This window comes from Phocoena sinus, chromosome 16 (assembly GCF_008692025.1).
Source record: "Phocoena sinus isolate mPhoSin1 chromosome 16, mPhoSin1.pri, whole genome shotgun sequence".
Taxonomy (NCBI): Eukaryota; Metazoa; Chordata; class Mammalia; order Artiodactyla; family Phocoenidae; genus Phocoena; species Phocoena sinus.
Genome location: NC_045778.1, coordinates 51,593,424 through 51,621,345, shown reverse-complemented (window position 1 = coordinate 51,621,345; position 27,922 = coordinate 51,593,424). Strand labels below are relative to the sequence as shown.

At 41.5% G+C, this 27,922-nt stretch overlaps 1 protein-coding gene across 1 annotated transcript in view; it reads left to right on the top strand.

Annotated features, from left to right (window-relative positions):
- The window catches only part of MYOF (myoferlin), a 157,856-nt gene that overhangs the window by 75,832 nt on the left and 54,102 nt on the right, over positions 1-27,922 (top strand). Inside the window, 6 exon segments of the mRNA XM_032609332.1 lie at positions 13,019-13,196; positions 14,399-14,523; positions 17,202-17,308; positions 19,946-20,138; positions 21,534-21,689; positions 25,007-25,138. Coding sequence (XP_032465223.1) covers positions 13,019-13,196; positions 14,399-14,523; positions 17,202-17,308; positions 19,946-20,138; positions 21,534-21,689; positions 25,007-25,138 — 891 coding nt within the window.

Genomic DNA, 27,922 nt, shown 5'->3' with positions numbered 1-27,922 from the left:
TGATACAGCAGCCACCACTAGTCACTTCCATTTTCAGAAGTAATGGCCATATCTCAGGCTTCCCAGCATGTGAGGACGTGTTTATATTAATGCCCACGTTACAGCAGCTCTGAGACGCCACTCCTCCTCGAAGACAGGAAGTCTTCCAGGTTCACCTTACCAACTACTCCTTGTTCTTTATTTATTTTTTTAAATTTTTATTGAAGTATGGTTGATTTACAATGTCATGCTAGTTTTCAGGTGTACAGCACAGTTATTCAGTTATATATATATACATACACATACATATATGTATATATTCTTTTTCAGATTCTTTTCCCTTATAGGTTATTACAAAATATTGAGTATAGTTCCCTGTGCTATACAGTGGGTCCTTGTTTCTTTTTCTTTTTTTAAAATCAGCTCTTTCCCCACTATGGAGACAACTTATGCATAACATCCATGATTCTTATGGCAAAGAGCCACAGATGTAGTGTTTTCCTAGTAAATTCAAATGTCAGTGTAATTAATTCAAGGCAATAAATACAAAAAAAAGAATATTCTTATCATGAAACAGTTAAATGCTTAATTTTTTTCCCTTGTCAGTTAATTGACATCTGCAGTACAGATTCGTTAGCATGTGTGTTGCGTGTGATGGATAGCCCGATATTAAATTAACCTTGTCTCTGTTGTGCACTGAATTGTTTCTGGCACATCCTATACCATTATTATGACCGTTGTTTTTTCTTTTTGATAAATCATGATAGTTTATTTTACTTTTGAACTTTAAAAAAATTGACATGTGACATATAACATTGTGTAAATTTAAGGTGTACAGTGTGTTGATTTGGTGCATTTATATGTTGCAGTACGAATACCACCCTACTGTTAGCTAACACTTCTGTCACAGAACTATCACGTTTCGTGGTGAGAACTTTTAAGATCTAGTCTCTTAGCAACTTTAAAGTATTGATATATAATACAGTATTATGGACTGTGACCGCAGTGATGTGCATTAGATTTCCAGAACTTACTCATCTTCTAATTGCAAGTCTGTACCCTTTGACCAGCATCTCCTCAATTCCCCCAACCCCTAGTAATGACCATTCTACTTTCTGCTTCTATGAATTCAGCTTTTTTAGATTCCACATATATGTGATATAACACAGTATTTATCTTTCTCAGTCTGACTTATCTCACTTAACATAATGCCCTCCAGGTCCATCCGTGTTGTCGGGCAAATAGAGGATTTCCTTCTTTCTTGTGGCTGAATAACACTCCCTTATTTTATATATAGACACATACATACCACCTCTTCTCCAGCTATTTCTAAGAATCCTGGGTTGGTCCTTACATGTTCCAGAAATCTGAATTGTTTGCCAGCTAACTGATGCCCCCCTGCCTATGGCCTCTCCTTGCAGGTTCCCCCACCCCATCCTACCCCTCTCCCCTGCCCAAAAGGCTTCCTCAGGCTGCTGCCCTCCCCTTACTTACCCTGCACTCCAAGAAGGGTTCATGTTGTGGGATCATGCAGTGTAAATGAATATTGGTTTGTTTTTTACTTGTTAAAGAGACACTGAGTCAAAAGCAACAGGTTTGTCCAGTCAGCAGGGTCCTGGCCTGAGTCTATCCACTCCACAGCACCATCACCTCTGAAGTCCAGGAATCATAATAGATCTGAAGGACAAGTTAAGAAAAAGGGAAAAGAGGAGCAGGTAGGGGGAGAGGTGGAGTAGCTTATGTACTATTTACTGCCAGGATCATGCCAGAGAAGGGCTAGAAACCACCCAAAGGCCTCCATGGAAACGCATGGGTCGTTCTGGCCTTGAGTAGTTACCGATGGCTCTTGAAGATTCAGTTGGAATTGCGGTTAGGCAGAAATGTTGTGGTTTCTCAGCAATCGCATTGCCTCCTTGTTCCATCACCAGAACACAATTTAAGTCCACGACCCTTCTCTTTGCTCTAAACATTAATAATAGAGTGGAGAAGGGGAAGGGAAAGGAAGAAGCCCCGCAAAGTGTAAAGGAAAAGCTCTTTGGCTACTAGAATGCAAAACCAAATTAGTTTTCTTTACTCCAAATAATTAAACACATACAGGTAAAGAAGCTTATGTCGTAAAGTTAATTAAAATAAAAGCAAAATACAGAAACAAAGAACCAATGATATTTACTGCCCACGGTATATGTCAACAATATGAAAGAATAGCTTTTTAAAACTGAAATACAAAACTGAATTAGTTTTCTTTGCTCCAAATAATTAAACCCAGAATGGTTTGTGTCACAAATGTAATAATAAAAACAGAAATGAATTATATAAACCAAAACCCCAACAAAATTAAAAAGCAGGAAAGGAGCTGAGATGCCGAGGGTAAACCCACAGTTCAAGCAACCAGGAGTCCAGGAAGAGAGTGAGATGAGCGGATTCGTGCAGCTGCTGAGAGGATTTCGTGAGAGTGGCCAGTCTAGAAGGTGATCATGACCCTTGCCCAACTTAAAAAGATCCCGTGACCCGGTCATATGCAAGTAATGAAACTTCCTGGTAAAGTTGAAGAGGTTTCGACAAAAGGGCAACTTGGTCCTTGTGAAATAATAGAATATATATTTCTGTCTCTGGTTCCTGGCACAGAGCTCCTAAAACCCCTGTAATTTCCTAAGTGATAAGAGCACTTGTGAGCATCTTTTGTTCTAATATTTGGTCTTTGACCCTGGTTCCTGACACAGAGCTCCTAAGTCCCTTAGCTTTCCTGGGTGATAAGAAAGTCTTTTGTTCTAATGAGGTGACTTGGTGGACTCCGGGATGGGGGCAGGTCACCAAGCCATGATTAGAAGCTGGAACTTTCAGCCCAACCCCCCATTGTTCTTCAGAGAGGGGCTGGAAATTGGGTTAATGGTTGATCATGCCTACATGATAAAAGCCTCATAGAATCCCCAAGTTATGGGTTTCAGGGAGCTTCCGGGTTGGTGAACTCATGGAAGTACTGGGAGAGTGGTGTGTGCGGAGAGAGCGTGGAAGCTCTGCGCCTCTTCCCACAAACCTTGCCCTATGCATCTCTTCCATCTGGATGTTCATCTGCATCCTTTATCATATCCTTTTATATTAACCCATAAACAGTAAGTAAACTGTTTTCCTGAGTTTTATGAGCTGCTCTAGCAAATTAACCTGAAGAGGGGATTGGGGGAACCTCCAATTTATGGCTAATGGGTCAAAAGGGCAGGTGAAGTGGGTAGGGCAGTTTTGTGGGACTGAGCCCTTAACCTGTGGGATCTGATATTATCTCCAGGTGGACAGTGTCAAAACTGAGTTAAATTGTAGGATACCTGGCTGGTGTGGCAGAATTGCTCAGTGTGGGAATATCCTCCCCACATCTGGCATCAGAAGTATTGACAGTGTGATCGTAGTGTGAGAGTTAAGGAGACACACAGGAGGAAGAGTGAGTTTTTCCCTACTCAGTTGCCAAAGAGCCCAAAGCTCCCCCATGTCCCTAGAGCAGAAGTCAACCTGGTGCTCCAGATGAGCTTGGTTAAGAGACCCCGTGAGAGATACAGCAGGGTTCAGCCTGGGTGCTTTGCTAAGGAATCAGGCAGGTAGAAGAAGATCAGCTGTTGCAACCCCAGGCTTAGAGCTCCCATTGGTCTGGCCCACGTTAAGTGTCAATAAATATTGCTTGAAACAACACATTGAGATTCATCCGTCAGCTCCTTTAGACCAAAGGTGGCAAGTTGGGCAGTTTTCCTTGGCACAGTTTCCTTGTCATTGACCCTTAATGTCCCTGCCTCCTGGGCCCACGGCCACTTTTATAAGCTGTTACTTGCTACCTCTTATCAGTATTCTGCTTGACAAAACTCACCCCCTTCCCCAAATTTATCGATACTTCTGAAACTCTCCCTTATACCACCTACACCTACAACTTGCACTGGTCACTGAGGATCAGAAAGAGAGCCCCAAGGCCCTGCAAAGTTAAAGAAACATCCATCAATGGATGGGTTGAATTATAGTTCAGTAGACTATAATTTATATTCTTCAGCTTACCCTGTTGTACGCGGTTTTGCCCCAAGGCTACTAAGTTGGGGGTGGGGGGTGGGAGCTGAGGCTGCAGAATGCTCTAAACAGTGTTGCTAAGTTACTTCTCGCCACCTCTTTGTGCTTGAGGGCACAGGGGAAGTAGGAAAGGGCTGGGGAAGGGCAGAATTCTCAGCTTCACTATTACTCCAGGTTCATGGGGCTCTGGGGCAGGTGAGCAGATGGTAGGGGCGCCCCGTGGATTTTGACCTACAAAGTGGTCCAGGGAGCTGCTCCATCTTGAGTGGCTTGCCCACAGTGTGAGCCCACTCTGTTAGGAGTTGTGCTGGCCAGAAACACCACTTATTATCTTAGAGCTCAGACCCTCCAGGGTGAGGGTCCTGTCAGGGCTTCTGCGGGTGACTGTGAGTTCTGCGTGGGGAAATCCAGGGAGATCTAATGGAACCCTGGCCATGTGGAGGTGTGCAGGGCAGAGCCAGCCCGGCCAGAGGCGGTATCCCCGCCTTTCTGCAGCACCTCTTGACGTGCCTTCGTTCTTTTCTGCAGTAACAGGCAGCTCTGGCTTAAATACTCTTCGTATTTTCTGGGCCCTGACTTAGGCCCCAAATTACGTTTCATATTTTTGCTCCTTCCCTTCTCTGATATCATCCTAGATGGTTTACAAAGAAGTTATGCTGTATATATAAGGTCTGATTAATACAAATAACTTCCTACTTTGTAATTTTCATGCAGTAATTTAAACCAAACCTCAAATTTCCACAGCATTTCTGAACCATGGATAGTTCAGGGGGCTTAGTTGTGGGTAGTTAAGGGGACTCCTGACAAGTGACAAAAGTCCCTCAAGCCCCTCTCTACCAAAGTGACAGCAGACTAAGGTAGGGAAGTTTTTCAAATTGAAATGCCCAGGCAGAATCTCCGGAAGATGGGGCCCAGATATAAATATATATATATAAATATATATATATAAATATATATATAAAAATATATATATATAAATATATATATATAAATATATATATATAAATATATATATAAATATATATATAAATATATAAATATAAATATATAAATATAAATATATATATATAAATATATATATAAATATATATATAAATATATATATATAAATATATATATATAAATATATATATATATAAATATATATATATAAATATATATATATAAATATATATAAAAGCTCTTTGGGTGATCCAATTTGCAGCTAAGGTTGCAAATCAGTATTTTAGAAAGTCTTTCAAAAAAGATTGACACTCAGGTGTTTCTAATGAAATCCTATGGGAGGTTTCAATTGTACTATGTCAAGAATTTCTTTAACTAAAATGGAGATTTTGTAATAGTGGGATATCCCAAGGTATTTTTTTTTATCGAAGTATAGTTGATTTACAGTGTTGTGTTAATTTTTGCTGTACAGCAAAGTGATTTAGTTATGTATATATATTCATTTTAATATTCTTTTCCATTATGGTTTATCATAGGGTACTGAATATACTTCTCTGTGCTATACAGTAGGACATATATTTATGTCATTTATCCATTCCATATATAATAGTTTATATCTGCTAAACCCAATCTCCCACTCCTTCATCTCCCAACCCCCTACCCCTTGGCAACCACAAGTCTGTTCTCTATGTCCATGAGTCTGTTCCTGTTTCGTAGATAGGTTCATTTGCGTCATATTTTACATTCTGCATATAAGTGATATCATATCGTATTTGTCTTTCTTTTTCTGACTTCACTTAGTATGATAATCTCTAGTTGCATCCATGTTGTTGCAAATGGCATTATTTCGGGGTCTTTTTATGGTTGAGTAGTATTCCTTTGTATATATGTACCACATCTTTTTTATCCATTCATCTGTTGATGGACATTTAGGCTGTTTCCACGTCTTGGCTATTGTGAATAGTGCTGCTATGAACATAGGGGAGCATGTATCTTTTTGGATTAGAGTTTTTTCTGGATATATGCCCAGGAGTGGGATTGCTGGATCATATGGCAATTCTATTTTCAGTTTTCTGAGGAACCTCTATACTGTTTTCCATAGTGCCTCTACCAACTTACTTTCTCACCAACAGTGTAGGAGGGTTCCCTTTTCTCCACATCCTCTCCAGCATTTATTATTTGTAGAGTTTTTAATGATGGCCATTCTGACCAGTGTGAGGTGGTGCTTCATTGTAGTTTTGATTTGCATTTCTCTGATAATTAGCAAATTTGAGCATCTTTTCATATGCCTATTGGCCATTTGTATTTCTTCTTTGGAAATGTCTATTTGGGTCTTCTGCCCATTTTTCGATTGGGTTGTTTGCTTTTTTGTTGAGTTGTATGAGCTGTTTGTATATTTTGTAAATTAGGCCCTTGTCAATTGCATCATTTACAGATATTTTTCTCCCATTCTGTAGGTTGTCTTTTCTTTTTTCTTTCTTTCTTTTTTTTTATGGTTTCCTTTGGTGTGCAAAAGCTTGTAAAGCTTTGATTAGGTCCCATTTGTTTATTTTCATTTTTATTTCTATTGCCTTGGGAGACTGACCTAAGAAAACATTGGTATGACTTATGTCAGAGAATGTTTAGGATCTGCTCTTTTTCTTTTGCCCATGCTGTGTGGCTTGCAGGATCTTAGTTCCCTGACCAGGGATCAAACCCATGCCCCTTGCAATGGAAGCGTGGAGTACTAACCACTGGGATTCCAGGGAGTTCCCTAGGATCTCTTCTAGGAGTTTTATGGTGTCATGTCTTATATTTAAGTCTTTAAACTATTTTGAGTTTATTTTTGTGTATGGTGAGAGGGTGTGTTCTAACTTCATTGATTTACATGCGGCCGTCCAACTTTCCCAACACCACTTGCTGAAGAGACTTCTTCCCATTGTATATTCTTGCCTCCTGTGTCAAAGATTAATTGACCAAAGGTATGTGAGTTTATTTCTGGGCTCTCTATTCTGTTCCATTGATCCATGTCTGTTTTTGTGCCAATACCATGCTGTTTTGATTACTGTAGCTTTGTAGTATTGTCTGAAGTCTGGGAGGGTTATGCCTCCTGCTTTGTTCTTTTTCTTCAGGATTGCTTTGGCAATTCTGAGTCTTCTATGGTTCCATATAAATTTTATGATTATTCTAGTTCTGTGAAAATTGTCCTGGGTAATTTGATAGGGATTGCATTAAATCTGTAGGTTGCTTTGCATAGTATGGACATTTTAACAATATTAATTCTTCCAACCCAACAGCATGGGATATCTTTCCATTTCTTTGAATCATCTTCAATTTCCTTTATTAATGTTGGGTTTTTTTTAATAAATTATTTTTTATTTTTGGCTGTGTTGGGTCTTCGTTGATGCATGCGGGCTTTCTCTAGTTGCAACAAGCAGGGGCTACTCTTCGTTGCGGTGCACGGGCTTCTCATTGAGGTGGCTTGCTGTGGAGCACAGGCTCTAGGAGTGTGGGCTTCGGTAGTTGTGGCATGTGGGCTCAGTAGCTGTGGCTCACAGGCTCTAGAGTGCAGGCTCAGTAGTTGCAGCACACGGGCTTAATTGTTCCGTGGCATGTGAGATCTTCCTGGACCCGGGCTTGAACCCATGTCCCCTGAGTTGGCAGGTGGATTCTTAACCACTGCACCACCAGGGAAGTCCCTATTAATGTTTAATAGTTCTCAGCATATAAGTCTTTCATCTCCTTGGTCAGGTTTATTCTTAAGCATTTTATTTTGGGGGGGGTGCGATTTTGAAAAGTATTGTTTTTTACATTCCCTTTCTGAGATGTCATTCTCAGTGTAAAAAAATGCAACCGATTTCTGTATGTTAATCTTATATCCTGCTACCTTGCTGAACTTGTTTGTCAGTTCTGGTAGTTTTTATGTGGAGTCCTTAGGGTTGTCTATATATAGAATAATGTCATCTGCATATAATAACACTTTTACCTCTTCCCTTCCAATTTGGATACCTTTTGTTTCTTTTTCTTATCTGATTGCTATGGCTAGGACTTCAAATACTATGTTGAATAGAAGAGGTGAGAGTGGGCATCCTTGTCTTGTTCCAGATTTTAGTGGGAAGGCTTTCAGCATTTCACTGTTGAGTATTATATTGGCTGTGGGTTTGTCATAAATAGCTTTTATTATGGTGAGATATGTTCCCTCTATACCCACTTTGGCAAGAGTTTTTTTTATCGTGAATGGATGTTGAATTTTGTCAAATGCTTTTTCTTCATCTATTGAGATGATCATGTGGTTTTTGTCTTTTCTTTTGTTTATGTGGTATATCACATTGATTGATTTGCATATGTTGAACCATCCATGTGAACTTAGGATGAATCCCATTTGGTTGTGGTGTTTGATCTTTTTTATGTGTTGTTGGATTTGGTTTGCTAATACATTGTTGAGAATTTTTGCATCTATATGCATCAAAGATATTGGCCTGTAATTTTCTTTTTTGGTGGTATCTTTGTCTGGTTTTGGTGTCAGGGTGGTGTTGGCTTCATAGAATGTCTTTGGGGGTATCCTCTCCTCTTCAGTTTTTTGGAAGAGTTTGAGAAGGATTGGTATAAGTTCTTCTTTGTATGTTTGGTAGAATTCACCTGTGAAGCCCTCTTGGACTTCACAGGGACTTCGCACTTTGTAGGGAGTTATTTTTAAATTACAGATTCTGTTTCACCTCTAGTGATCTGTTCAGATTATCTATTTCTTCTTGATACAGTTTTGGTGGGCTGTATGTTTCTAGAAACTTGTCCGTTTCTTCCGGGTTGTTGAATTTGTTGGCATATAATTGTTCATAGTATTCCCTTATGGTTTTTTGTATTTCTGCAGTATTGGTTGTTATGTCTCCTTTTCCATTTCTTATTTTATTTGAGTTCTCTCTCTTTTCTTCTTGGTGAGCCTGGCCAGAGGTATGTCAATCTTGTTTACCCTTTCAAAGAATCAGCTCTTGGTTTTATTGATTTTTTTCTATTGTTATTTTAATCTCTGTTTTAGGGATCTTAGGCTAGGGAGTGCAGAGTGATGGCACTGACTGCCTGTGCAGGTCTCTCTCCATTCTAGCTGCTGCAAACCAGTTGCTGCATTCCCCTCTGAGGCTCCAAAGCTCCTCCTCTGTCCCAGCTGATCTCTTCACTGGTGAGGGGACTTCCCAGGGTGCAGGAACATTGCCTCTTTCACAGCTCCCTGCCAAGGGTGCAGGTCCCATCCCAATTCCTTTCTCACTTTCTTTCTTTTTTCTTTTGTCCTACCTGGTTACATGGAGATTTTCTTGCCCTTTCAGAGGTCTAAGGTCTTCTGCCAGCATTCAGTAGATATTCTGTTAGAATTGTTCCATATGTAGATGTATTTCTGATGCATTTGTGGGAGGCAGTGAGCTTCATGTCCTACTCCTCCACCATCTTGATCTCTCTCCCCAAGGTTCTTTGAGACAGGGGTCCCCAACCCCCGGGCCACGGACCAGTACCGGGCCGCACAGCAGGAGGTGAGCGGCAGGTGAGCAAAGCTTCATCTGCTGCTCCCCATTGCTCACATTACCACCTGAACCATCCGTGTCCCCCTCCCGCCCCGTCCGTGGAAAAATTGTCTTCCACAAAACCGGTCCCTGGTACCAAAAAGGTTGGGGACCACTGCTTTAAGACAGCAAACTGCAGTCACTGTCAGATGTTCTTAAAATGGTCCTCAGGAAGTTTAAAATAGAATTACCAGATGATCCAGCAATTCACTGCTGGGTATATACCCAAGAGAATTTAAAGCGGGGACTCAAATGGATATCTGTACAGTCATGATCATAGCAGCAGCATTCACAATAGCCAAAATGTGGAAGCAACCATGAATCCACTGATCTTTTGAATGGATGAACAAAAATGTAGTATATACACACTGTTAATTAAACAAGGAGGCCATTAGATGGTGGTGGCTCTAAAGTCTTGGCAGCCTACGTAAGCAACCAAAACCTAGGCCTGGCAATATCTCAAGATTAAGAAATCAAAAGCAAAGGACAGGGCTTCCCTGGTGGCGCAGTGGTTGAGAGTCCGCCTGCCGATGCGGGGGACGCGGGTTCGTGCCCCGGTCCGGGAGGATCCCACATGCCGCAGAGTGGCTGGGCCCGTGAGCCATGGCCGCTGGGCCTGCGCGTCCGGGGCCTGTACTCCGCAGCGGGAGAGGCCGCAGCAGTGAGAGGCCCGTGTACCGCAAAAAAAAAAAGCAAAGGACAACAAATCACAAATAGCCAAGTGAACTTTCCCAAATAATGCCACCACTTAAGCCATAGCCAGTCAAATAATCTCCTTGTCTTCCTTCTGGCTGTACTCTATAAAAAGAGCACTTCCACTTAGAATCTAAGTGGAAGTGCTTAGAATCTAAAAAACAAAACAAGTGAACAAACATAACGAAACAGAAACAGACTCACAGATACAGAGAACAAACTGGTTGGTTGCCAGAGGGGAGGGGTGTGGGGGGATGGGTGAAAAGGTGAAGGAGATTAAGAGCTACAAATTTCTAGTTATAAAATAAATGTCACAGGGATGTAATGTACAGCATAGGGAATATAGTCAATAATATTGTAATAACTTTATGGTAATTAGATCATTTTGTAAGGTATAAAAATATCAAATCACTAGGTTGTACACTGGAAACTAATAAAATATTGTAAGTTAATTATACTTCAATAAAAAAATTTTTAAATACAAAATAAATTTTAAAAAGAAAGGAACAATGTTTGATCTCTATTTCAGAAAAATAAGTGTACCTAATTTCATTTATTTTTAAATCTGACAGTAAAAGTCTTTTATTTATTTTTTTTTCAATTGAAATATAGTTCATTTACAGTGTTGTGTTAGTTTCTGGTGAACAGCAAAGTGATTCAGTTATACATATCTTTTTCTTATTCTTTTCCATTATGGTTTATTATAGGATATTGAATATAGTTCCCTGTGCTATACAGTAGGACCTTGTTGTTTATCTATTTTGTATATAGTAGTTTGTATATGCTTATCTCAAACTCCTAACTTATCCCCCCTCCCCTTTCCCCTTTGGTAACCATAAGTTTGTTTTCTATGTCTGTGAGTCTGTTTCTGCTTTGTAAATAAGTTCATTTGTATCATATTTTAGATGCCACATATAAGTGTTATATGATATTTGTCTTTCTCTTTTTGACTTGCTTCACTTAGTATGCTAATCTCTAGTTGCATCCATGTTGCTGCAAATGGCGTTATTTCATTCTTTTTTATGGCTGAGTAGTAGTATTTTATGGCTATGGTGTATATATGTACCACATCTTTATCCATTCATCCGTTGATGGACACTTAGGTTGCTCATGTCTTGGCTATTGTAAACGGTGCTGCTGTGAACATTGGTGTGCGTGTATCTTTTTGAATTAGAGTTTTCTCCGGATATATGACAGAGTGGGATTGCTGGATCATATGGCAACGCTTTTTTTTTTTAGTTTTTTGAGGAATCTCCATACTGTTTTCCATAATGGGCGTACCAATTTACATTCCCTCCAACAGTGTAGGAGGGTTCCCTTTGCTCTATACCCTCTTTGGCATTTACTATTTGTAGAGTTTTTAATGATAGCCATTTTGACCAGTGTGAGGTGATATGTCATGGTAGTTTTGATTTGCATTTCTCTAATAATTAGAAATTTGAGCATCTTTTCGTGTGCCTATTGGCCATCTGTACGTCTTCTTTGGAGAAATGTCTATTTAGGTCTTCTGCCCATTTTTGGATTGGGTTGTATGAACTGTTTGTATAGTTTGGAAATTAAGCCCTTTTCAGTTGCATTACTTGCAGATATTTTCTCCAGTCTATAGGTTGTCTTTTTGTTTTGTTTATGGTTTCCTTTGCTGTAAGCTTGTAAGTTTAATTAGGTCTCATTTGTTTATTTTTGCTTTTATTTCTATTGCCTTGGGAGACTGACCTAAGAAAATGTTGCTAGGATTTATGTCGGAGGATGTTTTGCGTATGTTCTTTTCTAGAAGTGTTATGGTGTCATTTCTTATATTTAAGTCTTTAAGCCATTTTGAGTTTATTTTTGTGTATGGTGTAAGGATGTGTTCTAACTTCATTGATTTACATGTGGCTGTCCAGCTTTCCCAACACCACTTGCTGAAGAGACTCTGACAGTAAAAGTCATTTATTTCCTTAATAAATTTATTTATTTTTGGCTGCGTTGGGTCTTCATTGCTGTGCGTGGGCTCTTCGCTAGTTGTGGCAAGCAGGGGCTACTCTTCGTTGTGGTGCACGGGCTTCTCTTTGTGGTGGCTTCTCTCGTTGCGGAGCACGGGCTCTAGGCACATGGGCTTCAGTAGTTGTGGTGCGCGGGCTCGGTAGTTGTGGCTCACAGGCTCTAGAGTACAGGCTCAGTAGTTGTGGCACACAGGCTTAGTTGCTCCGCGGCATATGGGATCTTCTCTGACCAGGGCTCGAACCCGTGTCCCCTACACTAACAGGTGGGTTCTTAACCACTGCACCAGCAGGGAAGTCCTAAAAGTCTTAATTGTTTCTGATTAGAAAATTAATACTTTAAACAATTCAAACTGCTAGAAATGTATGTTAGACAGTAAAGTTAGCCATAATCTCTCTACCTTCCCCAACATAACTACTGTTAACAATTTGATTTATATTCTTCCAGACTTTCTTTGTGCATATGCCAGTATTAAAATATATATTTAATGGGTTCAGTTAAAAATACACCTTTTTTCCATGTTTGTACATATGAATCTGCCTAAGCCTTTTTATGAACTTTCATTCCGTTATATGGATGTAACATAATTTGCTTAACCAGTGGCCTGTTGTTATACATTTGTATTGTTTTCATTTTTTTCTCTATTTCAATCAACTCTGCAATGAACATCCTGGTACTTCTGTCTTTGCCCACTTGTTTGAGTACAGGGGGAACTGCTAGATCCAAGAACATTCTCCACTGGCATTTAACTCAACACTAATTATTACGGTTAGAATTACAACTGCTAGAATTCCACATGTAAACAAGAGCAAAAGGAGTTTCTCTGAGCCTTATGTCTGTCTGCTCATACTTTGTAGAAATATCAGCGAAGGCGGAAGTACAGCCTGTCTGCTGTGTTCCATTCGGCCACCATGTTGCAAGATGTTGGCGAGGCCATTCAGTTTGAAGTCAGCATTGGGAACTATGGCAACAAGTTTGACACGACCTGTAAGCCTTTGGCATCAAGCACTCAGTACAGCCGTGCTGTGTTTGATGGTAAGACTGACACTGGCCGTTCTCTCCTGTACACATTTACAGTGGGTACACCACAGGACGAGAAGCATGCAGTGTATTCTCCCTCTGGCAGCCATTATCCCCAGCATATGCTTAGTGGAACGGGAAAGGTTGAATGGGGAGGAGAGGTGGCTGGAGTTCAGGCACCTTCAAGAATGGTCAGACCCTAGAAGCTGCAGACCCTTGGTTGTACTCCAGTGCCCCCCTCCCATGCCCAACTTTAACAGTTGCTGTGTTTGTAAAGTCACAAGAGGGCAACTAGCTGAACACTGAGCCTCCCCCCAAGCAGCTTCTGCCCTGCCAGGCCCCAAATCGCTTAGATTGAGTAGTTGGAGTGGATGGAAAATCAAGCTTCTGGTCTTGGCTCAGTTACTTCCCAGCACTATGACCTTAGCCATATGACTTCATTCTAACCCTCAGTTTCTTCATCTTCTCCAGAGTTGCCATGAGGATTAAATAGCTGTATTTGAACAAAGATAAATGAGAAACAGTTCCTGCTTTTAAGGAGCTTACATTGTAGTGTATAAAATAAATCATAATAGAAGGCAGAGTATGAGAGTGCCCTTATAAAGATATCGACAAATGGTTGGAGAGTATAGAGAAAGGAGAGAGAAATTCTGATCAAATGCCCCAACGGTTGTCACCATAGTTTTTACCTAATTTTTGTACAAGTAGTGTTAAAATATAAAATGTGCCAGAAAATGTTGGCTAATAATTCTTAATTACTGTAAGGCTCTTAGTAATATCAAATTCCGTGTATCTAGCTAAGGCTTTAAAAAAACTAGAAAATTCTTTTTTCTTGTCCCACTTCCAACAAAAATATTTATTTAGAATAACAGTTTTCAGGGACAACACATATAGTCTAATCTCCTATGCTCTATTTTCTTCTGCTGTGTTATGTAATTATCAGTGATGCTCAGACACATGGTCCTGAATTACCAAAAGATCCTGAGATCATTGTGCTAGCTTCACTAAGGTCTTGTAGAGATTTTCAAAGCAGGCTAAATGAATAAGAACTTTCTATTTATTCCTCAGTTGCTTAATTAAATAAAATGAAAGAACCAGGCCACCCCAAACCACACCCCCAGGCCTATGATTACCCAAGCAGTCCAGTTTGCACATCTTTTCAGTAAACGTGTTGTTTAAGTGTCCAGTGTTCACTGACCCTCAATGTTCTACACCAGGGAACTACTATTACTACTTGCCTTGGGCCCACACAAAGCCAGTTGTCACACTGACCTCATACTGGGAGGATATTAGTCATCGCCTGGATGCAGTGAACATGCTACTAGTCATGGCAGAACGGCTGGTGAGTTTATCTTTTCTGCACTTCCTTTTCATCGAACAGAGTGAATTATGTGTTACTTAGAATGCAGGTTAGGCCACTGTACCACAAGACCTCAATAATGGTAAGCAAGATGAAAGCTATTTCTTTAGTAACAGTTGAGGTAGGTAATCCAAGGCTGGTATGGAAGTTCAGTGGTGTTAGGGACCCAGGCCTTTTCCCCCTTGTTGCTCTGCTATCGCTAAGGAGTTGTCATAGTCTGCATGGGAGAGGCAGCTCACCACTACCCCGACCCTTCAGCCTGAAGGAAGGGGAAAAGAGGGGAGGGGGAGAAGATGACACAGGCCTTTTCCTTCAAGGGAAACACTCAAAAGTCACAGGCTTGATTTCTACTCATTTTCCACTGGCCAGAATCCAGTCATACAACCGCCTCTTACTACAAGGGAGTTGGGAAATACAGTCTTATGCCTGGGCAGGCATATGTCCAGGTGCAAGTTGTCTCACTGTGGAAAAGAGAGGATGGATGTTGAAGTAGGGGGACAACTCACAGTTTCTGCCACAATTTGTATGTGAAGTATGGTGTGGAGAGTGGTTCATTACAGTAGAAACATGCAACCCTTAGAGCTTTGCTATCAAAGCAGTAAGAATCTCTACTGTGGGCTCAGTGGACTTCCTTGTTTGGAGGTTAAGGGGGTTCCCTCTGGTGGGAACTTGCATAGATGTGGTATCTTTGATTATCCTTCTAGTTGACATTGATGAGAAGAAGAACGTGGTTGGGATATTTCTAATTAAGTCAAAGATACTAAGTTATTTCTATCAGGTACTCATAAAATCCATCTGGTATTAGTGTTTTGATTTCCACATTACATGAATATTAATTTTTCTAAGATCCAACCTGTCAGGGTTGGACCATGACATTTGGGGGTCCTGGAATCTACTTGTTCTAAGACCCCATGGCAAAATCTGAAAATATTGTTTTATGTTTTAAAGACAATATTGAAGGAGAGTTATACATTTAACTTAAGCATAATTGTTTACATAACAGAGCTACAATTGATATGCATTGTGGTTGTGGTATTAATTTCCAATCTCCATCTCAAGGGACTTGGTAGAGAATTGGTCACACCTCTATTCTAATTATGTTTTGGGTATTCTTCAGCATTTTTCATCTTTGTTCTTCTCATCAGCTCTCTTCATTGACCAAGCTGTCCTAATTCCATACTAATCTGGATAGGACAGTGGATTTCCATGATCGGACTTTTGGGGATCATGGTGTGGTTGGGATATTTCTAATTGAGTCAAAGATACTAAGTTATTTCTATCAAGTACTGATAAAATCCATCTGGTATTAGTGTTTTGATTTCCACATTACATGAATATTAATTTTTCTAAGATCCAACCTGTCAGGGTTGGACCATGACATTTGGGGGTCCTGGAATCTACTTGTTCTAAGACCCCATGGCAAAATCTGAAAATATTGTTTTTTGTTTTAAAGACAATATTGAAGGAGAGTTATACATTTAACTTAAGCATAATTGTTTACATAACAGAGCTACAATTGATATGCATTGTGGTTGTGGTATTAATTTCCAATCTCCATCTCAAGGGACTTGGTAGAGAATTGGTCACACCTCTATTCTAATTATGTTTTGGGTATTCTTCAGCATTTTTCATCTTTGTTCTTCTCATCAGCTCTCTTCATTGACCAAGCTGTCCTAATTCCATACTAATCTGGATAGGACAGTGGATTTCCATGATCAGACTTTTGGGGATCATGGTGGGCTCTCCCTCAGCCTCTCTGTTGGCAGATGTTCAAAGTGATGCAATAATCTGTCCTGAGCTTATCTTGTACTTTCAGTACCCCAACCCTGGAATCACCATTTCTCCAAGGAGCCCTGGTTCCTTTTAGTAGGAATGGAATGTGAAGAACAAGGTCTGGGTATTGGAGTGCTCACCACTACTGAGATGTCTAGGCCTTCTCAGCAGACAAACTTGCATGAGAACACCCATGTATATACATATGTATGTTTATTTCTATATCTCTCAAAATACTGAATGCAATGAGTTTACAAGGATAACCCCAGTTCCATTCTAACATCATGGGGTTTATTCTAGTCTTCACTCTTTCTGTATTTACAAATCCCTTCTCCAACAGTGAGAAACCTGGCTTCCTTTTTCCTCGATATATTTACTCATTAATTTAATCCTAAAATCCATAGGTGAAGTACCGCAAAAAAACAAAGCTATTTAGAGTTTGATATGTTTATGGTTCTTTCCTTCAAACTAAGGGAATGTAGTGAAAACATTGTGCTCAAAAGTTACTTGGGTTACCTCAGTGTAGTTACGTTATTCATGTGAAATACAGTTAGGTTCACTTTTTTCTGGTTTACATTCCATTTTAGAGTTCCTTCCCCCATCCTTGTTGGTTTTTCTTTTATTTGCTTTTTGAATACTTAAAATTTCCATGGTTTCAAAGGTCAAAGCTATATGAAAATCTTTCTTATTACTTAAATATATGTATCAGTGTTGATTGCATTTTGAAGAAAAATAGTGTTGAGCTCTGGTGAGCATTATTAAATGTAAAAGAAAAAAACTTTTCATTTTTCTGTTAATTCTTCTTGTGTATTTTTTCTTGAAAATGAAAGTTTTACCAGGTATAATGCACAATTACCAATTATTTCCTCCCTTTCCGAATTCTTCAGCAATCAAAAATAGAGGCTCTAAAATCAGGGATACAAGGTAAAATTCCTGCAAACCAGTTGGCAGAAATGTGGTTGAAGCTGATCGATGAAGTAATAGAAGACACAAGGTATAGTGATCTTGTTCGTACTTTAGAATTCCCAGCCGTGCTCACCTCCCTTAAACTATAAGGCCTGAGGAGTCTCTAGAATTTTCTAGTGTTTGCCTGAAAAATGAATTTGAATCAGTCAAGCTTCTCAAAAGGCTGTCACTGGAAGAGTCTCTGAATCACCAGCAGGAAAAGCTCCACTTTCCGATCTGGTGCCAATTCTAAAGCAGCTGAGGGAGGCTGAGGTCCCACTCCAGGAAATAGTCCCTGTGCAGCCTCCTGCAGGGGGTGGGGAAGCGGGGAGGGAGCTGATCTGCCTCCCAGCGGTCCTTGTGTGCCCACTGCCCCAAGAAAGGTGACTCCTGGCCCCCACAGGAAATGGGATCTGGGGGTGGGGCATTGGTATTACCATTTAGAACAGTGTTGCGAATTCATAAACACAATTTTAGCAACAGCGTTTTTACTCGCTCTTTTACTGGATGCGTAATGAGTACTCTGGCCAAGCCTCCCTTAGGTGAAGCCAAAAAATTCGACCCAAGCCAGAGAACCTTTCCTGTGACTTAGGGTAACTGCTCAGATCTCAGGGTATTTGTAAATCAAAGGGGGAAGTGATAATTCTAAACTCATTTTAAATGTTGGCCAATAGAGCAGTGGTCAGGGAAGTTCCAAAAGAAAACCATCCATATTCAATACTTCTAACCAGCAGCAGGAACCAGGGCTGTCCAGCACCCCCTACCCCCAACCCCAAGCTCCTAACCCAAAGTCTCCCAGTCTTCTTGTGCCCTCTAGTGGTTTAGCTAGGTAACTGTCATGCAGCTGAGATCAAAGTATTCCTGGGTGCTTGTTTAAATTCAGAGAATTTATATCTGGGTCCCAAGAGGTCATCTCTTCCAGTCCCCTTATTTTATAGATGAGAAAACAGAGGCCCAAGGAGGTGAAATGACCCATCTGAGGCCCAAAGTTGGGTTTATTAGCATAACTTCTTTTCCTGCTACATGTTTCCCACCATCAGCATCTATTTGTTGAAGGTCTTATGTGTGACCTCTGAGCTAGCACCTTCTGTCTATATTTTTGCCTCAAAGAATCATTTCAGGGACTTAACCCTTCCAATGCATTGCCATAATTACCAATGCAACCAAACAAAAACATTTGGTAATACTTTTCATGTAGAAAATGCCTGTTAATTTTAAGAGATATCTATTTATACTGTTTTTGAATAATCGGTTTTTGAAGAATCCAATTGGGTACTTTTTAATTTTAGGAAATTTGTGTTTAAGGGAAGTCATTTAGGATTTCCTTCATTTAAGAAGCTGGGTAAGGTTCTTCCCGGGTGGACCAGTGGGTAAGACTCCTTGCTCCCAATGCAAGGGGCCCGGGTTCGATCCCTGGTTGGGGAACTAGATCCCACACGCATACCGCAACTAAGAGTCCCCATGCCACAACTAAGAAGCCCGCATGCCACAACTAGGAGTCCACATGCCACAACTAAGAAGTCCGTATGCCGCAACTAAGAAATCCGCATGGCGCCACTAAGAGTCTGCATGCCGCAACTAAGAAGTCCGCATGCTGCAACTAAAAAGATCCTGCATGCTGCAGCGAAGATCCCAAGTGCCACAACTATGACCTGGTGTGGCCAAATAAGTTAATAAATAAATATTTTTAAAAAGCCAGGTAAAATTCTAACCAATGAAAATTCTAGGTAGAAACAATGTGAGTAGAATTTCCTGGAATAGGTGACATCCTCACCGTGTGACCCCATCAGCAGCCCTTGTGAGAGGGGGGCCCTGGCAGAACAAGTCTAATCCTGGCTCCAGCTCAGCTCTTCTAGTGGGAGCTTGACCTACACAAGTGGTTCTTAACGTTTTTGGGAGGTAATGGACCCCTCTGAGTACCTGATGAGATGATGACAATGATGATGGCAACATCATTGAGACTTTACTATGCGATAGGCATTGCTCTAAAGGCTCCCCATATATTAATTCATTTACTTCTCACCACAACCCTAAAAAGTAGTTATTATTTTCCCACATTTGAAGATAGGAAAACAAGAGGTTAAGTAATTGGTCAAGATCACAGAACTAGTAAATGGTGGAGCCAGGATTTTTACCCAGATAGTCAGCTCCAAAGCCTGTGTTCTTCATCATGATGTCACACTGCATGTCAACACAGACACTTTTCTTTATAAGTTCGAGGGATTCACAGACCTCCAGAGGCCCACCCGCAGACTGCCTAGGGGTGCATGGGCCCTAGGTTAAGAAGCCTTCCGCTAAATGATCTCTAATGTCCATTCTTCTCCTTCATTTTGGGGGTCTGTACAGTGATCATAGGAAGCAAAAGAAGGGAAGGCCAGTTCCTCCCAACTGCTGCTACTGTTTCCATCTTCTTCCCAGTGACTCCATGGGCCTTGGGTCCAACCCAGGGAATTGCTTTGGAATTTTCATCCCCCTGCATTCCCCATGAGAATTAGGAGAGTCTGTCTGGCAGGTCTGCTCTTAAAGCTACATACACTCACCCTCAGCTTAAACCTGGTCACACTTTGTGAAGTCTATTAGGAAATTGATGTGGTTTGTGAGATGGAAACCAACCGTAAATGAACTTGACAGCCCTGAAGCCTAGCAAGCTCTTCTGCATATTCTCTGGTTCTTTTTCCTTTTTTAGATACACGTTGCCTCTCATGGAAGGAAAACCTAATGTCACAGTTCTTGATAATCACATCCAAAAGCTGCGATCCAGAGCTCTCTCCCAGATACACGAGGCGGCTGTGAGGATGAGGTCTGAGGCCACAGAGGTGAAGCCCACACTGGCAGAAATCGAGGACTGGCTCGATAAATTAATGCAACTGACTGAAGAGGTAAGGCTTTTAAACTACACTTGACGTGGAGGAGGGATTCTGTAGAAGGGCACCAGGGATAGAGATGGTAGTAGGACAGTCTAGCGCATTATCTTGCATATTGAGCTAGATCTAAAGCATGGTGAAATCAAGGCATTACTGGGCTGAGGTGCTAATGGATGCATCATTGAGGTCAGGGCAGAAGAAGAATTTTGAGTTGGTTGTCCTAGAAAAGTCTTCATAGTGGACAAATCATTACCAGTGTCATGGTACAATCAGAATATTTCAGTTAGAGTGATATAGTAGCAGATCTGTGTAGTACTTTTGTTTGGGATTGGGAAGACCTGGCTTTGATTCCCAGATCTACCATGTTTAACCTTGGGCAAGGTACTCAACCTTTCTAAGCCTCAGTTCCCCGTATATTAAATGGAGATAAAACACAGCATTGCTTTACGAAGATTAAAGAAGGTGAAGAGTGTAAAGGCCTTAGCACAGTGTGGGGCACACAGCGAGGGGCTCACAGTGAGTGCTGGATAAATGTTGGCTGCCATTGACCTCTGTGGGTTGGAAGAACAAGGGAGTAGAAGACCCTTCCTACTGACCTTCAAAGGCGGGGGGTGGAGGGTGGGTAGTAATATATTTGCGGATAGCAATACATTTGAAAAACACACATGTGATTACAGGAAATTTTTATTTTTTACTTTCTGCTTTGGTATTTTCAAAGTTTTTTTTTTTTTTTTTTGCGGTACGTGGGCCTCTCACTGTTGTGGCCTCTCCCGTTGCGGAGCACAGGCTCCGGACGCGCAGGCTCAGCGGCCATGGCTCACGGGCCCAGCCGCTCCGCGGCACGTGGGATCTTCCCGGACTGGGGCACGAACCCGCGTCCCCTGCATCGGCAGGCGGACTCTCAACCACTGCGCCACCAGGGAAGCCCCAAAGTTTTTTTTTATAGTAAACTTATATCACCTTTATAATCAGAATAAAAGAAGTTTAAAAAAACTAAGTTAATATTTCATATTTGGAAAATATCAAATTGTGAGGTAGAGATGCTCTATGTCCCATGAAATATATGAAGCCTGTAACCCCTTGACTGCTGTCTATGGCTTTCTTCAAATGATGGGAGAGATAAAAGGGGGTATTTTCCAAAATTCCTCTCAGAGCTCTGTAGATAGGGCCTGTGGCAGGTGAAGCTCCCCTTCTGCTTCCCTCTTTTCCCTTTGGCCAGCCACAGGCTGCCTGCCAGCCCTGCAAGCTGTGGTCCTGGAAGGTGTGAGAGTCAGGAATTTGGGCAGAGCCCTAACCACAGTGTTTCTTTGCTAAATGGAGCCCTGAGGGTCCAGCCTGCAGGGTCTGTGGTGTCTCTGCGTTTAGACTAACTATAGCTTTGCTTTCCTTTCCATCCACCCACGTGACCAGCCTCAGAACAGCATGCCTGACATCATCATCTGGATGATCCGGGGAGAGAAAAGATTGGCCTACGCACGCATTCCCGCGCATCAGGTTTTATACTCCACCAGTGGTGACAACGCATCTGGGAAATACTGTGGGAAAACCCAAACCATCTTTCTGAAGGTATGGCTTCGTCACTGTGTAATGTGAAATACTTAAGTGCAAAACCCGTATTCCCAAGAAGGGCTGATTTATATTATTTGCCAGTCATTGAATGGCTAGGGCAATTGTGATCCATTTCAGCCTTTTCTGGCACTTCCTCTAGGGTGGTAATTCCCAAAGTAGCCTGAGGTCTGCTGGCTTCAAACAAGGACACTTCCATAGAAGTCTCTGTGACACTAATATTAATATGGCATTGTGAACGCTTTGCTTTCTGGAATGATTTTCTACTTCTAATGTGAAGCAATGCCTCTCTTCCTTTCTAGTGAGCGTTTGGGAAGCAGAAAAAAAGGGAAGGTAATATAGATAGTCTATGGAATCTATTCCCTAACCAAATGGGTCCTCAAATTGAAAAAATTTGAGAATTACTATCTTAGGGCCGGGGTTCTGAACATTTTATGGAGTCCTAGACTCCTTTAAGAGCCTGATGAAAGCTACTGGCCCTCTCTTCCAAAAGAATGCACATCTCCGATGCATCCAATATTTTGCATCCGATTCAGGGGCTTTGTAGAACCCATAAATCCATCCCAGGACCCTGGATTAAGAACTTCTCTTATGTGCCTAAGGAGAACCAGAGGAGGGCCTGGGGATGGAAACAAAGAGATCCAGATAGTTGCCAGGTGCAGGTTTTTCATCCCTCTCCCTGCCAGACTCCAGCCGAGTTCCTTGGAATTTCAGGGAGAGGAAAAAAATTCAAAAGGAGAAAAAGCAGTCAGGGGAGGGTGTTCTCTTAAAACAGGGAGATACTTTGCTCTTTAATCAAGAGGGTGAAAATAGAACCAGAATGATCATCTTCTTTCAAGTGTCTCTTGGTGGAATAAATTTTACTTAAGATAGAACCACAATGATAATTGACCTCAGCAGTGCGTGGAAGCAAACTGATTAATAAATAAAACTTCACAGGGGGTGGGAGAGCTCTGTAGAGAGGGCCTTTGGCAGGTGAAGCTCCCCTTCTGCTTCCCTCTTTTCCCTTTGGCCAGTCACAGGCTGCCTCCTAGCCCTGCAAGCTGTGGTCCTAGAAGATGTGTCAGGAATTTGGGTGGAGCCCTAACCACAGTGTTTCTTTGCTAAATGCAGCCCTGAGGGTCCAGCCTGCAGGGGTATTCTCTGCATTAGGTTTCCGAACTCAGTGGATAAAACAGCAAAATGCTTTTAAGAGAATGTTGTATGTATTTATTGATTTTGTTAATAATACTCATTATCCAGCTTAGGGAGTTATTTAATTCAGTGGGTTTTTTGTTGGTCTTAGGGCCCCTTTCACTCTTAAAAAAGCCATTGGAGACCCCAGAAAGCATTTGTGTATGTGGGTTACATCTATCAATATTTACTGTAATAGAAATTAAAACTGACATTAAAAAGTATTTATTAATATATTTTAAAATAATAAATCCATTACAGGTTAACATAAACTATATATTTTTATGAAATGTAATGATTTCCTTTTAAAAATCAGAGAGCAGAGTGATACTGTTTTGCATTTTGGCAAACCTGGCTTCACAGAAATATAACTGGATTCTCAAAACTGCTTCTACATTTCGTCCGATGGACTAAGTTGCTTGGTTGAAGTATATGAAGAGAATCTGGCCTCACACAGATATGTATTTGGAAAAGGGAGGAGTATTTTAATAACGTTTTCAGATAATTATGGGTACTCATCTTTGATACAATACCAAACTCAAGTGGTAGCTTTTAAAAGGTTAATTGCAGTGTGGAATCTGATGTGTATCAGTGAACTTTTCATTCTCTGCTACCTTAAAATCCAATTGTCTATCTTGTACTTTGAATGGCTCTTTTAGCCATGCATGATTTTGTAACATTAAGCATTCATTTGGAAAATATTGATTCACTGAGTTATGCAAATCTTCCTAATGTTGACACATTTCATCATACAGTATTTTTAAAAATCACATTCATTGGGACTTCCTTGGTGGCGCAGTGGTTAAGAATCCGCCTGCCAATGCAGGGGACATGGGTTCAAGCCCTGGTCCGGGAAGATCCCACATGCCACAGAGCAACTAAGCCCTTGAGCCACAACTACTGAGCCTGCATGCCACAGCTACTGAAGCCCGCACGCCTAGAGCCTGTGCTCCGCAACAAGAGAAGCCACCGCAATGAGAAGCCCACGCACCACAACAGAGTAGCCCCCACTCACTGCAACTAGAGAAGAACCCGTGCACATCAATGAAGACCCAAAGCAGCCAAAAATAAATAAATAAATAAAAATCCCATTCACTGATATCACTTACAAGAAAAGCCCTTATGTATTGGGATGTTATCAAGCTCACCCACTGAGACAGAAACAAATTTTCCAAAATTCTAATTTTAACTTGAAACCTTGAATTTTATCATTGCAACAAAATACAGTCACCTATTATCCTTGAAATGACAGGCTCACTTTGTTTATTTTCAAGAAAATGTCTGCCTCATATACCCAAGTACGAATAACCATACTTGTCAGCCAATCACTGTTTCAGGAAGAAAAGGTATTCTATTAAAAAAAAAAAAGGGCTTCCCTGGTGGCGTAGTGGTTGAGGGTCCGCCTGCCGATGCAGGGGACACGGGTTCGTGCCCCGGTCCGGGAGGATCCCACATGCCGCGGAGCAGCAGGGCCTATGAGCCATGGCCGCTGAGCCTGCGCGTCCGGAGCCTGTGCTCCGCAACGGGAGAGGCCACAACAGTGAGAGGCCCGCGTACCGCAAAAAAAAAAAAGGCTAGTTCAGTTCACAGCTCAATTGCATAAGTTTTTTTTCTCAGAATATACACTAATATACAGCAGAATTTCATCACACAAACTATTAAAAAGACGTGTTCAGGGATCACGATTTAGGATTAGCCGTTTTTACTGCTTTATCAAAGTAATTAATAAGTAAAACTGGCCTTTTGTTTTCTTCACTGAGAGTGATGAAGAAAACTGTTACTACCAGTGCAGTTCGGTGTTACTGTCTTGATTCCTGCTACAGTGCTTGGAGTTTTATCCACCATTGCTTTTGCAACATCAGTGCAAATGTCAGTACAGTGAAAAAAGCAAGTAACATCCTAGTATGATTAGGAAAATAGTTTTGACCTTGTGAGCCTCCTGAAAAGGTCTCAGGGACACCCAGGGGTTCCTGCTTTACTTGTTATTTTAATCTTTGCAGAAGGGTCATTTGGAAATATTTTAACTGTACAAACAAAGACTGCTGGAAACAATGATTAGATGTTCAGTCTACTTTTGTTTTGAGCTTAATGCACAGCCTGTACTGTGCCCAGCATAACGGGTCATGTTATTGTGCGTCTCACAGTACCCACAGGAAAAAAACAATGGACCAAAGGTGCCTGTGGAGCTGCGTGTGAACATCTGGCTGGGCTTAAGTGCTGTTGAGAAGAAGTTCAATAGCTTCGCAGAAGGAACATTCACCGTCTTTGCTGAAATGGTAACATTTAATGACATCACTCTTTTCCTCTTTGTGTGGGAGTACTTTACTCTTCATCCTAAGGGAAAATATTCAGAGGTCAAACCAGCCACCACCATAATCGCTACCTAAAACCCCACATTCAAGGGCCCTTAACGAAGGGGGTAGGGAAAGATTGACTGGAGGTCTACATTGGGACACCCCAGAGTGAGTCACACACAAGCAACCCAGGAGTGAGGACGCTTGAGGGGTGCCGACCTTGAGAAGCCTGCTTGGGGTCTGGAGTGGTTTTTTTTTTTAATTGAAAATATAGTTATTTTTTGTGTTAATTTCTACTCTATAGCAAAGTGTCTGGAGTCTTTAAACCACAGAAGACTCAATCCTCAGTTGGGGAAACCTCAGAGGGGTTTGCCCAAGGGTGAAGAAAATGCTGCCTAGATACTTGAAAAACAATAGAGATAATTTGTAAATCCTTCACTGAGTTAAAAATCCATTTGGCTAATTAGAAATCTCATTAGAGTTAAACCAATGAAAATAATTTTCACAAACTTTTACAGCTAAAAGTGGCTTAGTTGGATTTTTTTTTACTGGAAGTACTTATTGTTGTAAATTTATTAGATACATTCAGTGGGTCTCTTCTGACAATTTTCAGGTGAGCTCCATTCTTTTACAGATAGGCCTTCATGCTCAAATAATTGCAGAGAAGACTCTCTTCATTGTAGCTAATTTGTAATTGTGTTCCTGCTGCCCACCACGATGCCTGACCACTGGTTTAGGATTGTGGTTCTGATGTGCTTACTGGGCAAGGAAACCCATGGCCATCTTTTAGTTTTGCTTTTTTTAATTTAACAGTGCCTGGCACATAGTAGGCTCCTATAAATATTTGTTAAATAAATAAATGGTGACAGAATTCATCCATCCACCCCTCCACCCATCCAAGCTTTCAGGGAGTGGTGGCTTTATGTCGGGCACAGAGGCAGAGGCTGAAGATGATGGAGCAGCCAAGCCCGGTCCTCAAGGATCTCGGAATCTATCACAATAATAAAACCGGGTGTCTTGTTAAAAAGAATCCCACGCCGAGGACTTTGATTCTGTAGCTGAGTTAGGGATTAGCACCTGCAATGTGGGTGGATACGGGGCATTGCAGTCCACTTTGAGAAGCAGTGAAACCCATGGGAAACACACACAAAGTCCTTAGGATGCAAGCTTTGAAGTGAGACTGGAGAGAAATAGAGGGTGGGCTGGAGGCCTCAGGGGAGGCCCTGAGTCACAGATGTTGACGGTCAGTCATCTGGGTGCTGTGGAGGGGGCATCAGAGCACATGTGGGAGGGGCTTGCTCCTGCCCTCCTGTGGGATTTCTTGGCATCCACCTGCCCTACAGCTCTGTGGCTGGGGCCCAGAGAAGCTAGCACTGAGCAAGGAACAACCCTTCCTCTGTTTCCCACTTCCAGATCCTTCCTTGCATAGAGTGAACTCTAGTTTCAACAGGTGTAAAAATGATCCACCCATTTTAGTTGTTTTGCGTGACTCTAGTTTCTCCAAATTCTAACAGCCTCTGAGTACCAGAAGGGGCACGTTAATGACAGTAATGGAAATTTCACTGGTTCTTGCCTTCCTGGGCTAATACCAGACCTCAGTTCTCTGCAAAAATCCCCCCCCCCCACAAATTTCTGGAGGTCTCACTAGTGCTGTCTTAGATATTGCTCTGAGCTTTAGGCACAAGGGGCTGTGAGACTTGGGGGCACATGCATGGCTTCTTTGGTTTCCAAGTGACAAGGACACAGAGTGGAGGAGCAGTTCCCGCCACTTCTACTTGGAAGCCAGCATGGCTGTAGTATCATCCAGGTGAGGACCTTGGCATGGACAAGAGGGCAGCAGCAGCAGTGGAGTTGGGAGCCTCATGTGGCTTTGAGGCCTTTAACTAGCAGCTGTGGGGCGGGACCATTAGCACTCGTGAAGCACCTCAGAGACCTCCAGTTTCCTCGTCAGGCCCCTGCCCAAACTTCTCCCATCATCCTTCAGCCCAAAACTCCCCTGCTGCTTATGCAAATCGTCTTCTCAGTGAGCTCACCAGCAGACAAACAAAGGTATCAGCTTGGACCCAAACAGAGACTCTCACCACTGGCAAACCTCAACCCTCTTTATGGTTGACATAGTGAAAAACAGACCATTGTAGATTTTATAAATCCTATTTTAGAAAGGAATGCCCTGTAAACCTGGGTCTGCCATTGCCACAAAACCTGCTTCCAGAAAGGTCTTGGTCTACTCACCATACTCCAGAGGGGATGAAGGTTCAGAATTCTTAGGCCACATGAAAGCTGGGTGCTAAAGGACCTTCATGTTTCAGATGGGTCCTTTGTGCTGCCCAGGAAATGTACCATTAATTATACTATTGTTTCTGTGGGGAAATGTGCCCAAGTTCTCAGCAGCAGACTTATAAATAAAGTTTTAGAAGACTACGTGTTCATAAATTGAGGACTTTTGTAGGTATCTAAAAGATTAGGTTCGGAGCACTATTTGGAGCCATTGAAAAAAATGGTAGAAACAACTAGCATGATATATCAATGTTTACAAAGCACTTTCACAATCATTTGTACATTTGAACTTCAGGACAACCCTACGAGAAAGGTAGTATCGTCCTCAGTTTACAGATTAGAACACTGAGTCTCAGAAAGATGAATGATTTACCGAAGTTGCATAATCAACAACAGTGCAACTTAGGCCCCTACCTTCTGAATATAGAGCTTTTCCACTTTCCTCATTGTTTAGCCTAGGTCCTAGATGGACTTGAAAATTTATGTGTT